This window comes from Eptatretus burgeri, chromosome 17, assembly GCF_056783735.1.
Source record: "Eptatretus burgeri isolate ZD-2024b chromosome 17, Ebu_testis_v1, whole genome shotgun sequence".
NCBI classification, from domain to species: Eukaryota; Metazoa; Chordata; class Myxini; order Myxiniformes; family Myxinidae; genus Eptatretus; species Eptatretus burgeri.
In genome coordinates this window covers 36,585,406-36,600,671 of record NC_140977.1, presented here as the reverse complement: position 1 = coordinate 36,600,671, position 15,266 = coordinate 36,585,406, and the positions used below count along the sequence as shown (strand labels likewise).

At 45.1% G+C, this 15,266-nt stretch overlaps 1 protein-coding gene across 2 annotated transcripts in view; it reads left to right on the top strand.

The window, feature by feature from the left end:
- The window catches only part of C17H11orf58 (chromosome 17 C11orf58 homolog), a 34,310-nt gene that overhangs the window by 8,935 nt on the left and 10,109 nt on the right, over window positions 1-15,266 (top strand). The window contains exon 2 of one of the 2 annotated variants that reach the window (XM_085860889.1): window positions 1,756-1,836. The exons of the other annotated variant lie outside the window; for it this stretch is intronic. Within the exon in view, the coding sequence (XP_085717015.1) occupies window positions 1,756-1,836 (81 nt within the window). The remainder of the gene's footprint in view (window positions 1-1,755; window positions 1,837-15,266) is intronic. 2 annotated transcript variants of the gene reach the window in all.

Here is a 15,266-nt window from a genome sequence, read left to right as displayed (position 1 = left end):
TCCGCCCTCTCCCCCCTCTCTCCGCCCTCTCCCCCTCTCTCCGCCTCTCTCCCCCTCTCTCCGCCCTCTCCCCCTCTCTCCGCCCTCTCCCCCTCTCTCCGCCCTCTCCCCCCTCTCTCCGCCCTCTCCCCCTCTCTCCGCCCTCTCCCCCTCTCTCCGCCCTCTCCCCCTCTCTCCGCCCTCTCTCCCCCTCTCTCCGCCCTCTCTCCCCCTCTCCCCCCTCTCTCCGCCCTCTCCCCCCTCTCTCCGCCCTCTCCCCCTCTCTCCGCCCTCTCCCCTCTCTCCGCCCTCTCCCCTCTCTCCGCCCTCTCCCCTCTCTCCGCCCTCTCTCCGCCCTCTCCCCCCTCTCTCCGCCCTCTCCCCTCTCTCCGCCCTCTCCCCCTCTCTCCGCCCTCTCCCCTCTCTCCGCCCTCTCCCCCCTCTCTCCGCCCTCTCCCCCTCTCTCCGCCCTCTCCCCCTCTCTCCGCCCTCTCCCCCTCTCTCCGCCCTCTCCCCCTCTCTCCGCCCTCTCCCCCCTCTCTCCGCCCTCTCCCCCTCTCTCCGCCCTCTCCCCTCTCTCCTCTCTCTGCCCTCTCCCCTCTCTCCTCTCTCTGCCCTCTCCCTCTCTCCTCTCTCTGCCCTCTCCCCTCTCTCCTCTCTCTGCCCTCTCACCTCTCTCCTCTCTCTCCTCTCTCTGCCCTCTCCCCTCTCTCCTCTCTCTGCCCTCTCCCCTCTCTCCTCTCTCTGCCCTCTCCCCTCTCTCCTCTCTCTGCCCTCTCCCCTCTCCCCTCTCCCCTCTCCCCCAATACCCCCATCAGCAAAGTGATTGGTTGTATTTAATATATATACCCCCAGTTCCCTAACTTTTGTGAGGTAGCAAGATACAGATAGAGTTGCATATGCTGCAGGAGCTGTGATCATTAAGCATCGTCTTCCACACAAACACATTGTCTCTGTGCTGCTGATCACCAGTTACGAGGTGGGTTGTGGTCAAGCAGGATAAATTGAACCAAAAATTACCTTTCCGATCCTGAATGCTGGACCTGTGCCAATAGTCACGATTGCAATATGTACATGACATGATCTGGGAACTTTTCCCAAGCATCAGATATGTCAGTAATCGACGTCAAATACTTCAAAAAGCAGGAAGGTGTGTGTTATGTGTGTGTCACGCACAAAAAGTCAGTCAGTTGCCATTTTTCTCATCGCTGAACAGAGGTTCACCAGTGAGTGCCTGGGAGTGTTTTAGGCACATAAAAATGTTGAAGGTTTTTAAAAACAAAGTTCGATTTTATTTATTTATTTTAAATTTCTCTATCCACTACCGTGCCTAAACCTTTGTAGCTATGTGAAAGGTAATATATTAAATGATTACCAACCCCATTCCTTCGTGGCTATAGGGAAGTGTTTTACACCCCTACAAAATTTCTTCAAAATGCCAACAGGATTAGGCCAGCCTCGGGCAACTCCTGGTACCCCTACTAGTATACTATATATATATATATATTAATTAAGCCACACCCACTCATTGCTAAAGGGATAGGAGAGGATATTATAATCTGTGTCAGTCTGCACATCGATCGACTTTTACATATTCCTTCTCAGATCTACTAGAATGGAAATATCCTGGCAAGGCCCAGCATTGTCAAATGCTCCATCTTGTTTTGATTTGTACTTTTGTTGTGAAAATGTTTTTTGTTTGTTTCATATGTCGTCTGATACTTCGAAGAATAGATTATAATTTACATTTCGTTTCTTTGATTGTGTGTGTTTCAGGCATCTGGGAATTGGGAAAGTGTCGATCTTGGTGATAACAAACGCAAACAAAAATTCCTTAAGCTCATGGGAGCAGAGAAGGTGGGTGTGAGAACCTCGGGATGTTTCTACATTGTTCCGAGCTATTCATGTCTACCTTTAAAAATCGACAATCTTGATGGTTTTAAGTTGAAATATTGAGGCATAGTGCAATGCATTTTTATCTCCACCACCGAAGGTGGAGGTTATGTTTCACCCCTTCTATCTGTTTGTTTGTGTGCAGGATATCTCAAAAGGTTGTGGACAGGTTCGGTGTGTGACAAGGACGAACTGATTAGATTTTGGTGATTATGCGGATCCAGATCCGGCTACTATAGTTTTTAAAGTGATTCTTCACCATTGAGAGACAGGGCCAAAAACGAAATATAGCACGATATCTCAAAAAGTTGTCGACGCATTAGGATGTAACTTTGTGGACATTTTCGGTCTGTGACAAGGAAGAATTGATTCAATTTTGGTGAAGATCCAGATCCAGATCTGACAATTTTTTAAAGCGATTCTTCAACATTGAGAGATCCGGATAAAATTGTGGACAGGTTCGGTGTGTGACAAGGACGAACTGATTCAATTTTGGTGAACACCTGAATGTGGATACGATAATTATTTAATTTTTAAAATTATTCTTCACCATTTGGCGATAGGGCCAAAAACGATATAGTACAGTATTGCATGATATTTCAAAAATGTATTGTGCCAGATATGTTCTCGTGGATCAGGCATGACGTGGCAGAGATATGCGCTCCATCGAGTGTCCTTCGAGTTTCAATATGTGCTCGTGCAAGAAGAAAATGGCGAATATGTGATTGCTTTGACGTACTGCCAATTGTGTCATAGGGAATGGGGTAATATGGGATGTGCAAAGGTAGAAAATTACTTGGGGGGGGGGGGGGACATTGCCATTGTCAGTAAAAGCCAACAGCAGTGAGGTAGGGGAATGAAAGTTAGAATGATGCTATTTTAAGACCTTTTTAAGGAGCTCGTAAATCTTGCTTGTAGTGCACTTGACCACCTAAAATTATAACCCCCTAAAAAGTCAGTGAAATCTACGGCTGCACTCACTTGTTTCTGCTCTGAAGAGCACTTCTTTTCGAAAGAATATCGAAGCTCATGGAATCGTGAGGTGACAGAGGAACATGGGGTACAAAGGAAACAAACTAACAGTGGGTGAACAATTGGACACAATATACAAGGGAATGAATGAACGAGAAGTAGAACGAACATGGTAACCTGCAAGTCGAGATGATGTGTCAGGCCTAAGGCCTGGCGACGACACGAATGGCAAAGTGGCACTATATTCATAAAAAAATACATGATAGTGGTATAACACAAAAATGCCAGCATTCTCCCTTCTGTGAGAGTAGAGGTCCATGATGAGTCCTTATGATTCCTGTAGCTTTTCTCGGAGGCATGCACACATAGGAGGGAATTCTAGGAGGGATGCACATTGCCAAGTCCAACGATTGAAATCCAGGGACTAATTTTTATTTTGCTCCTTGCATTCTTGTTTGGAAGGTCTTTGATTTTATTTCTTTATTTCCTTTTACATCGTGGAAGGCTCATAAAAGCATGCACCCAAATATCACAGGCAAGGCAATAACAAAACACACCCATGTTAGTTGGCCTGCCAATAACTTTTGTTTGCCCAAAGGACACCGCTTCTCTGTTAATAGCAATTAACCATGCTCTATTAATAGGACATGGGATGCCACATATGAGATGGGCAGATGGCATCTCTAAGTTTTCCATTGAAGGTCATCGCTCATTTTCAAGGTCAAAAGGCATTTTTTTATCGATTTATATATTGGCAGACACATAAGATATGATATGTTTAATAAAAGGTGTGGAATATGATTTTCTTTCTCTCTCTCTCTCTCTCTCTCTCTCTCTCTCATGTACCATACTCTGTCTTCACAGAGTGTTGGTGCTGCTGAAGCAGCTTCCTGAGCAAGGGTTATACTGGATGGCTTGCCATTACCTTCCCAGCAGTGGTTTGGGCATGAATTTATGTATTTTTTTTTTTCACAGTGCTGACTATAGCTTGCTTGCTCTTTGCGGACACCATGGGATTTTTTTTTTACTTCCACCAACTAATGTCAGCCCCAGCTTAACGTCTACCCAAGGGACAGCACACGCATTAATGAATCACCGTGCCTGTAAAACACTGGGATGACAGTTTCGAGCTGGGTCGGGATTCAAACCCAGGCTCGACAGCTTAGAGGCAAGTGTACATACCTCTCGGCTATTCTGTCTCGAGGTATAGTGGGGCAGATAACAGCAATTTTTGAGAGGAATCGTGCAAATGATACAAGCATCAAATTTGGCACATTTGTTCTCCAGGGGATTATAATCAAATCTGCCTGATTGGCCATTTGAAAATCAAAATTTTGAAAAATTTGAAGAAAAAAAAATAACTTCAAAAAAGACAAGATTACGAATCAATGTTGGATGCTGGCTGAGATTGGTGAATGTTTCAGAAACATCATCAAAGACGTTCCAAGTCTGCCATGCAGTTTTCTTCCCTTTACCGCGGAAGGCAGACACGACGTCACATCCAGTGAACGCATGGAAGTATGGGATCCCTCTAGCTTTCTCAGGCCCTATTGCAGAAACTACCTCATGGACTGGAATCCATCGTGCCTTGGCTCCTTGGCCAAAGGCAATCCACATGTTCTCAAGACCGAGTTCATGCAAGGATGGCAGTACAGATATTGCTATGACTAGTACATCCGTGTCATTAGCCTTAATGATAATGGACTTACTTCCATCCGTCGTTGCATCCCTGGCATGTACAAATATTTTAGTGTCAGCTTCTTCATGACAACATGGAGACACAGCATCCAGTGACTTCATTGTGTTGCTAATGGCATCTTCTCCTTTTGTGATAATGACTGTGCTTGTCGTCTGTGCTTCACACATCTTTTCCGCAAGGAAGTGAAACAGCTCAGTCTTGTTGCTGTCATCTCGAAGAAAGCTTCTCCAGTTACTTGGGGTCTTAATGGTTCCTGTCACTGTTCTTCTGATTCCTTGCCCCCTTTTCAACCTTGCCTCGGACTTCAGACTTGACTTCTTGTACACATCAAACACTACGTCCACCCTCTCGTGCCTGGCACCATCGGATTCCACCTTTGGGATGATGTCTTCTTTAGCATAGTCATCAAATATCTTTGAAGTGCGTGGAGGTAGGGCATTGATAAGTGCTGAGCCATCAATGATGACTGCATTTCCCCTTGGTTCTCTGTCTGGGATGTTCACTTGCGCTTCAAGGATTTCAGCCAGCTGTGACTTCAATTTTTTTTTTTCTTCAAATTTTTCAAAATTTGGATTTTCAAATGGCCAATCAGGCAGATTTGATCAGAAAGCCCTGCAGAACAGAAATGCCAAATTTGATGCTTGTATCATAATTTGCACGATTTTTTTTTTACTATCTATTACACTAGTATGTCTCAATGAAGTCCATAAGGATTTTGTACCTGTGGGATGATTTTAGGGTTGTTAAAGCCGTTTTTTTTTTTTTTTGTGTGTGCATCAAAACATAAATGATGACACCAAAGTCTACATATTATAATTTTGTGTTTATAAATGAGCATGATTATTGTTTGTACTTCATTGTTTTGTCATAAGCTGTAAACCTAAATAAATAGTGCTTTGCTCAGGAAAACAACATTGTGTTAAGTTTTGTGTTCTAGCCTTGTAAAGTTGATACAAATTGTATGCATAATGTTAATTTTTATTTATTTTAACAGTCTCCAAGGTTTATGGAGGAGCTATGACAGAATACACATACACACTCACGCAAACAGAGATAACACTAGACTTGACCATACAAACACAGCTGCTGAGACCAGGGAAAGTTGTCACTTCCAAGAGTACTCTGGGTACCAGTGACATCATCTTTATGACATTGCTTTTCTCTCCGCACTCTGCGGGGCAATGAAGGAGGAATTTCCTCCACATGGATGGGTATTTTTGGGGATTATTTTCCGTACTATTTTTATTAGGTCATCTCTCGCGAGATGACCAAATAAAGCCGGACCAAATGTCCGTACGTCCGTCCGTCAACAATTTTTCTTTCCGATCTTGATGAACCTTAGTATGTGGGTGGAGGTCGATGAGTGTTGCACAACGATATAACTTTTGTCCAGGTTCAAGGTCAGGGTCAAGGTCACGAGGTCACTTAAGTTATAAAAATCGCCATTTTCAAAACCTTTCTAGTCTGCCATTCTACAAGATATTCGGCAACTGTTTATTGATTACGATAGTAAAAAATATTATCTTGTATCTAACAGGACAGATTTTTGAATTTCCTTCCCGTTTGATCGTCACGTGATCTGGAAGATAGCCAAAAACGCCGATGTGATTCGCAAAGAAGGAAGGAAGGAGAAATGAAATATAAATATAAAACATTTTTAGCCTTCTATATTTATACATTTTCTGCCGAAGGTGCAAAAGTTTCAAAACCCCAAATGTAAACGTCAACATTTATTTTCAAAATATAATTTTGTGCGCGTGCGCCAAAATGCCGAGTCATCTTTAACCAAACTGCGCAGTTCGAGCTGCGCAGTTGTCTTCGGTCATAACTGAACATTGAGAACTTGTGGTATTATAGAGATGACCGTCACCCCTCACACGGGGGTAATTTTTATTATTATTATTTATTATTATTATTATTTTTAATGCCGAGCATCAAGCAAGGAAGCAGCACGTACCATTTTTAAAGCCTTTGGTATGACTCGACCGAGGTTCGAGCCACCGACCTCCCAGACTCAGAGCGGATACACAAACCATTATTCCACCAAGTCTGCCACCGTTGTTGCATATCTAGTCAATAATGACATATAATGATGAAAATAACGATAACAGTGAAATAATAACTAATCGTCCTTTGATCAACAACGCAGCATAACTTCTCAATAAATACTCATGTGTTGTGATTGCAATAGAGACGGAACGTCATGTAGCTTACCAAATCATGTCCACGGGTCAAATGATGCAAATTACCCTCAGCTCAGGAAACACAATGTAGTTACGCTATTCTTATCACTGTTATTATCATTGACAGTGCAGCATATCAATGTCCATTTGGAAATTGTATTCATTTGGCTACTGTCACATCTCCAGTAATATATTGACACATACAGAGAAGTTTGACTACAAGTAGAATGAAAACTTGCTCACCAACTGGATTGCTACAGTAAGTCGCATTGCAACCACATGCAGGGATACACTTCCAGTCTTTCCTGAAACATTTGCGGCTTGCTTTGGTATGCTTTGATTTACATGTCCATGTCATTGGTTCGAGACAAACATCTGGAATTGGAGGGTCATCTTCATACAGCTTGTTGAGATGCCGACTCTCTTTACCCCAGGAAGATGTCAGTAGGGTGTGTGATGTCCATCACCTGTTGGTATCCCCAAATAATATCTTTTCCCAGGTGCAACATGCAGTTCCAAGAATCTCTCGTCAGTGGGCGCATGTCCAGACACTTGTTAGCTTTTTCAAAGATCAGCGATCCGAGCTTGATCGATGGCTGCTGTATGAGGAATGCGATCAAGTTGACACACAAACTTCTCAAGCTGAGCGAGTGCTCCATCATGACCTATACCACTGACAAAGTCGGCGTGTTCTTGGAAAGTTTTCCTGCAAGACTTCTTCCCATGACTTCAGAAGAATGATGTGGAATCACAACTGTTCAAAGCATTGAAGCTGATCAGGTTCTCCTTTATGATCTGTGCAAGTGTCTTCCTGATTATATTGTTACGGCTGTGGAAATTTGCAGAACACCATAAAGGTCCTCAGATCAGTTATGCCGCTAAGTTTATGTTCAGAATAGGTTTCCTCACCGTTGTTTCAAGGGAATTATTCGTGTTCACCGGGCTGTGACCCTTTGAGATAGTGTTTTTCTTTTTCTATCGTTATTTTGAACCGACATATCTCGCCCACCATTACAACAAACCACAACGTCAACAACACAACCACCACCAACTATGCCACAACGCCAACCACGCTACGATCGCCACAACAACACCACCACCATTTAACTATCTTCGCCACTACGCCAGCTTGCAAGCGCCATCCTCCACAGACCACGCTACGACCCTTTCCGCGTTCAAAAGGGGTCCGAGAACGCGGGCGTCAAAGAACGAGGAAAAGAAACCTCCAATGGTGCATGTGGGTTTCTCCCGCCTTTTTTTCTCCGAGGCTGGTGTGACGAGAAGGGCGAGGCGGCTCGCTCGCGATTGGTGGATACGAGGAGTGAGGCGGTCGGAGTTGAGAAATGCCCCTTTTCGAGAAACCTCTCGAAGGCTCAGAGGAGGGTGGAGCCAAAAACGGGGAGGGGCGAAGGGCGGAGCCCCGAGTTATATAAGGCCGCATGAGACTCGAGGTCTTGTCTTTCGTGTGGTGGTCGTCAAGTCTTTGGTCTTTGGTGGTTTTGCCGTCTGGTGGTTCATCGCTCTCCTGGCTCTTGGTCCTGTGGTTCATGCGCTCTTGGTCCTGTGGAGCGACCTGTTCGTTGGAGGCGTGGGACGGTAGAAAGTCCGGCGATGCACCGGAGACGCGGACTGGAGGCGCAGCTCTGCCGGCTGGGTGGCATGATCTTGCGCGTCCGTGCGAGGAGCGCCGGAGGGAGCTCGCCGGCCACGCGAGAGGCCGGGATTAGGCACGGCCAGGCAAGCTACCATGGGGACGGGGCGACGCGACTCGCCGACCACCGAGGGGGGCAGGTAACCTGCCACGGTCTCGCGGGACCAGTTCGGTCTCCCAGGTCCCGTGTCATAAAGACCCAAGTGGTCCAGCCTGACCCCATTGTCTGTGAGGGGGTCTTTTCTTGTGTTTATTTTGGGTTTTTGAGTGAATGTTGGTGGCGCCGTGTCCGACAAGTTAGAACTGAGTAAGTGACTAAATAATAATCGTATTCGGTTGTATTGCTTTTGCTTCTCGCCTGAATATTGCATGACTGCCTTGGCTGTATATACGTGTGCTTGGTTCAAATGTATCCCGTTCGTTGCATCCTCTTTCCCCTATTGGAAATGCCATCTTGCATCGTGGAATAATTAGTTGGGTTTTGAAATACCCGTTAAATAGAATCGGATCCGGCGAGGTCGGCGATAATACCCGCTCGGTTATCGCTGTAGAACGGAACGGACTGCTTCAGCGGTTCGTGTCCCAAGCCGACCTGTGCCGAGGTGCGGCCCCTCGCTAGGTTACTCGCGCGAGTACTTAGGTATATCAATATTCGGCGAGTGACTCTATTTCGCGTGGGTAGAATACGGACTGGGCTGTGGTGAGGTTAAAAGCTCACCTTTGACTGGTTTCCGGCGTTAGCTCCAGAAAGTCATGACTGAATTGTCCGACCGGTGGGCGATGCGGTTGTGACTAGAGGTGCGTGGCCGATCGCACGCCGGCGGGCGCGAATACGTAACAATATGTAGGGATAACATTTTCGTTTTTCTTGGATGTACCAGCTATCATCCAAGTTACTGCAACATTTTCAGAGAGGGTGCAAGAGCAACAGTCTCTGATGGCCCTTTCATATCGGTCAGCCATGGTCCCATATGCATAATTTGTCTGATCTTAGATTGTTCGCCATGGCAACATTGCAGCAAATGATGACAGATGTAGATGCCATTCCCCATCTTGCTGAGCTCAATGAAGTCCATAAGGATTTCCACCATTCTCATGTATGTTATCCAGAGCCTGAAGTTTGATTGTTTCACAGTGTTCTTCATGAAAGTCCTTTCTGCATCCACTGAACTTTTAATCACTAAACATCTGTGCCAACTTGTCTACAGCTGTATAAAGTTCTTGTTTTTCATCTTTACCTTCTTGAAAGTGCTGAGTTACACATTCTGCAAGATTCTTAAGATCCATGTCATTGCATTTAATGTTCCAAATGAATCAAATATCAGGATGACGAATACAGACATTGATATGCTGCATTGTCAGTGATGAGAATAGTGTAACTGCGCAGTGCTTCTTGAGCTGAGGGTAACTGGGGTTACTTGACCTGTGGTCATGATTTGGTAATCGACATGACGTTTTTTTGTTTTGTTTTTTTGCAATCACAACATATGAGTATTTCGTGAGGAGAAAATATGCTTCATTGATCAAACGAGCATTCATTATTATTATTCTATGACAACTATTATCATTGTCATTATTCTCATCATGAGCCTTGTGTCATCATCATCATTATTGATGAGATATGCAACATTAACATGATGTAGTATCATCAACTTTACAAGGCAATAACACAAGACTTCACCACATATTTATTTTGTAAACAAAGCATGAATAAATTATTTAAAATAATTCCTATTTATGAATAAACTATGATCTACAAACAATAATGGTGTTCATTTATAAGTCCAAAATTATAATCTGTTAATTAATATGTCAATAGATGTAGTTTGAACGAATTTCCACTTGTCACCAAGAGATGGTGCTCTAAAAATGCATGAAATAAAATAACTACTCTTGTCGATTCAAAATATAATGGGTTTTCATCATGAAAGTGTGTGCAATGGCTTTATATCATCATGTTTTAATGCACGTTTTATTAAACGTATCATACAAGCAGAAGCCTGTGGTAAAAAATACCATGATATAAAAAAGGAGGCCTTTTATTCTTGTGCTGGATGTAAGAGCTCAAAAATGTGAGGTTGTGTATTTCTTAACAGCAAAGAAATTATTTTTTCGGGAGGCAGCGGTCAGTTGCCTTTTGACCGCTTGGGTTCGATATTTTATTTATTTATTTTCTTCTAAGTGAAAAATTTATATTTTTCCTGTAGTTGTGGATTAATTTGAAGCAACTTTTACTGAATATTTTTTTTTATCCCGTGGGGTCTTCCACCCCACGGGGTCTAAGCGCCGCTCGCATTCTCTCTTTTCTTGTGTACAGTTCATTTGAACGTCTATTTCTCCATTATTCGTGGACAGAACCAAACCAAACTTGATAGGTATATTCTAGAGACCATTTCCCAAGCATTAACTGAGCCCAAAGTGCGATTCCGGCCCTTTGGGCCGAGAAACGGCCCTTTCGGCCCATTTTCTTAAAATTGTTATTAAAACAAAATAATTAAATGCACTGGGTGATGCCCAACGCAAAATTAAGTCTAAAATGATGATATGAAACTCACCTCCCTCTTGTGAGGTGTTCTGGTTTCCTTTTCTGATGCGATGAAAATCTCAAATTTCAAAACTATCTGTCGTCCATGCTATCGCTCACCTGAGAGTTGTACGAATGAACTCACATGGGGTATGTTCACAATTCGAACTTGTTCTCTCCAAGAAGCATTTCTGGGTTTCAGGGGGGGTGGGGTGGATCCATACCTAGGCTGTGGTAAGTGTAACATGGTCTCTATGTTTCAAGTAGGTTAGATTGCCATGCAACAGGGATCTGTCAGAGTAAGTTGTTTGTTACATGTGATGCTGAGGAGGCAGCATATGTAATTTCTTGATAGGGTAGACAGAGAAGTGTTGTCAGGCGGGCCAGAAGCCTGGGTGGTGGAAGGAGGTTGGGACAGAGGACTGGAGCTGGACACGCACGGAGGGTTGGAGGCTGGAGCTGAACCTTAAGCCATCAATCCTCTCTTCCTGACCTCTGTTTGGCCGCCATCTTTTCTTTCTTGGTCTTCCACCACATCATCTTCTGGCTACGACCGGATCATTTCTGAGCAGCACTTTGCCTGTGCGCCAGTGACCTGCATATACCAGTCACTTTGTGCCATCCAAGACCTCGCTTGACCCATTGTTCTTTTTGTGAATTGGTATTGTTGGTGGCTTAGCAGGGTATATTTATGATTATCAACTACAACCCGTCACTTCGCTGACGGGGTGTGAAGGAGGGGAGAGAGAGAGAGATATAGAGAGATATGAGAGAGAGAGGTGTTGGCATTGGAAAAGAGAATGATATTGTTGCGGATTCGCGCCCGCCGGCGTGCTGACGGCCACGTAACTCGAATCGCGGCACGTCGCCCACCGGACGGACAATCCAGTCGTGACCCTCTCGGACTAACGCCGGGAACCAGTCACGGGTGGACCTTTCGGTCTCACCGCGATCGATCCAATCAGCCCCCGCGTGGGATAGGGTTGCTCGCCAAATTCGACCTACCTAAGTACCCACGCGGAGGGTAGACTGGGCGATCGCACCTCGCCGCAGGTCGACTTCGGACACGGGCCACTTAAGCGACCCGTTCCGTACTATCAGAATAACCGAGCGGTGTTATCGTCGACCTCGACGGTTCGATTAATTATCGGGCGTATTCAGCCCACTACCAACCCTTTACGTGAAGCAAGATGAGGATTCAATGGGAGAAATGACGAAGCGAAGCGGGAAACCGTTCAACACAAAGCACATTTATTCGCGGCACACGGGAAGCACACATATACAATTCCACCAAATGCACACAAAAAAGAAAAACACAATGCAATTTACACAAAAAGCAAATATAAAAGAGAAGACACAATGCAGAGCTAATACCGACTACCGAGCACACGGCAACACTTATACAATTTTACTTCACAGACGGCGCCGACAACACATACCCAAAACCAAGGAAAGAATACCCTCAAGGATGAGGCGGGCCTGAGGCCGAGACCGGGTCGGCCTACCCGTCTGATGAGACGCGGAGCGGCGGTGGTGCCTCAACTCCGCGGGCCTCGCGGACAGTGTCTGGTAGGGGGTGGGAAAGGGGCCCCCCTTGGTCGCACTGTCTCAGCGCGGGGGGGAAACAGGAGGGGTTGCTGATGCTCGGGGTATAGAGGATTTTTATTGCCCCGCAACGAGCGTCTCCACCTCGGCCAGGTCGCGCTGTCGGCCTCCCTGGGGTGCAGCTCCCTGCACGACGCGAGCACCCCCTCGTCTGCCCTCGCCGCCTCTCCACAGCTCCGTCCCCTCCGCTCCGACTCCAACGCACACGACGCCCAGCTCCTTCTTGCCAACTCCACCGCCCGCGAAGTCTTGACTCTCTGTTCCCTCTCGACTCTCCTACTCTCTGGACTGACGAACACGGTCGCTTTTTATCAGCCCCGTAGCTTCGCCCTCTCATCTTTGACCCCCTCCCTTCGACCTTTCACCTCGCTCCCCATTGGCCCGAGAAAAAGTGGGCGTGAATGCTTTTTGATCCATAAATTTGCATATATCGATCGCACTCCAACGCCCTGGAGGCGGGGCCAAATCGCCCCTCGCTCACCGATTGGACGGCAAAAAGTGGGCGTGTGTCGTTTTTGATCCGTTTTTGAAGCACAAAATCCGTGATTTTGTACACGCTGTTCGGCGCGCGCCCTGCACGAGTCCAACACCGGTACCCACAGGCGGCGCAAGAACGGTGGCGATGCGACGGTTGCGAGGTGTGACGTGAAGGTCGTGGCGGTTGTGGTGAAGCGGCGTTGTGGTAATCATGGCGGTTGGTCCAAATTAAAGATAGTAAAAGAAAAACGGCTATCCTGAAGAGTCGCAGCACGCATAAATGACATGTATTCCCACTAGACAACGGGTTTGGGCCGAACTACACATGTACTTACCGAGATACCTCACCTAAGGGACCTGAATGGTGGTTTGCGAATTTGGTAACCACAACAATATGTTGTGCTTAATGACTGAACACAAATTTTTAAAAAAAAATCTCATTACAGAATAGCTGTACACATGATGACACAACAAAGTTTGTAATGTTAAGCACTGGCAAATGTGCAAAAACTTTGATATCCCAGTTCCAGAAAATTTGTGGGAACATGAACCAAAAGCAATCACTGAAAACATAGAAGTACCGCTCATGTGCAACCGAATGATCCCATCGAGCGACAAAATCGAAAACAAAGCATTGCAACCAGATATCATTACTGAGGTATAAAAAAAGAGAAGAGAGTATTGCTAATTGAGGTGTTAATACTAGTAATGTTAGACTAAACAATGCAGACATCAACAAAATGACCAAATAAAATACCAAGACCTCAAGAATGAAGCAAAAAGATCCTGGAAACTGAAGAATGCCAAAGTGCTACAAGTGATGATTGCAGCTCTGGGAATGATGATAAAGAACCCCACAGAGATATTAAAAACCATCCCTGGGAATATTACTACAAAAAACTGCAGTTGGAAGCTGTCCTGGGCTCAGTGACGATCCTAAAGAGAGCCCTCAGCACAAAACTTTGAGAACAGAAAACTTCACAGCTTGGTCCATGAATCGTGACCCCTTACCGAAATGAAGGTGAATGCTTTGAGCCCACTTTGGGAGGACTCGATTCCACATTGTGAAAGTCACATATGAAGATACCAATCAACAACAACAACACACACAAACACACACACACACACACACACACACACACACACACACACACACACACACACACACACACACACACACACACACACACACACACACCTGGATGGTCTCAGTTTCACCTCCTGAAACCTACCCACATGTGGAGATGGCAGACAACTGCAACTTACACAAACACACACTCATATGGATGTGGATACTTTGAGACCTGAGAGGGGCTCCATTCCACTTTCTGGAACCCCTACATGGAGATAACAACCAACGACCAATAACACACACAACGGTGCCAAGTGCCATTGGAGTAATACAGTTTATATACATACACACACATGTGCAAATGTATGCACACATCAAGTAAATAAATACGACAAACACAAATATTTACCTTGAAACGGCGTTCTTTGAAAGAGGATTTAAAGAGGGTAATGAGCGAAATTAAATTCAAAATTACCAAGCCACAGAACACAAAATGTCAATCGACACTTTATGCCTTCACAGCTAGAACAAACATGGCGAACACCTGGTCAGATGGACTTTATTGTTTTTTTAAAAATATGTATCAATGTCAAAGTGAGAGGTGGATTACAAAAGATCACACAAAAAGGTTAAACATAGTGATATCCTGTGAAAAAATAAAATTACACATTTTTAGTGGATGAGACACCTCCCGAGGCACCCACCGCATGGCACCGAAGGACCCAACAAAGGTGGAAACGTGTGTCTAATCGATGTGAGATTGAAAGCACGTGTACTTTTTCCTGAAACGAACGAACAAACAAGCAGTTTGGAGAGCACTCGCCAAGTGGCTTAAGCATTCACGCAAGTACTCCAATGAAACGGTCGATAAGAGATGGCTCCCTTGGTTTGCAATTGGCAATCACCGAACCATCATATTAAACATACACCTCCAGGAGACGCCCAAAATATGTCCTTATTGGATAAATGAACATTTTTATAGGAGTTGGAACTGTTGTAAGTTCGATTCTGGAGCTTAAATTTTGTAATTCTTTTTAGTTGAAGCCATACTCGTGATGATCGCATATGCGGAAATTAAATAAAACAACGAACGCTGACGTCTCCAGGCGTTTAAAAGCATTGCAATGTACCCAGCGATTTGTAGCTCTGATGAACAGCTTGTTCCAAGTTGTGGCCTGTCAAGGTAAGGTTGAGCAGGCCAAAAAAAACAT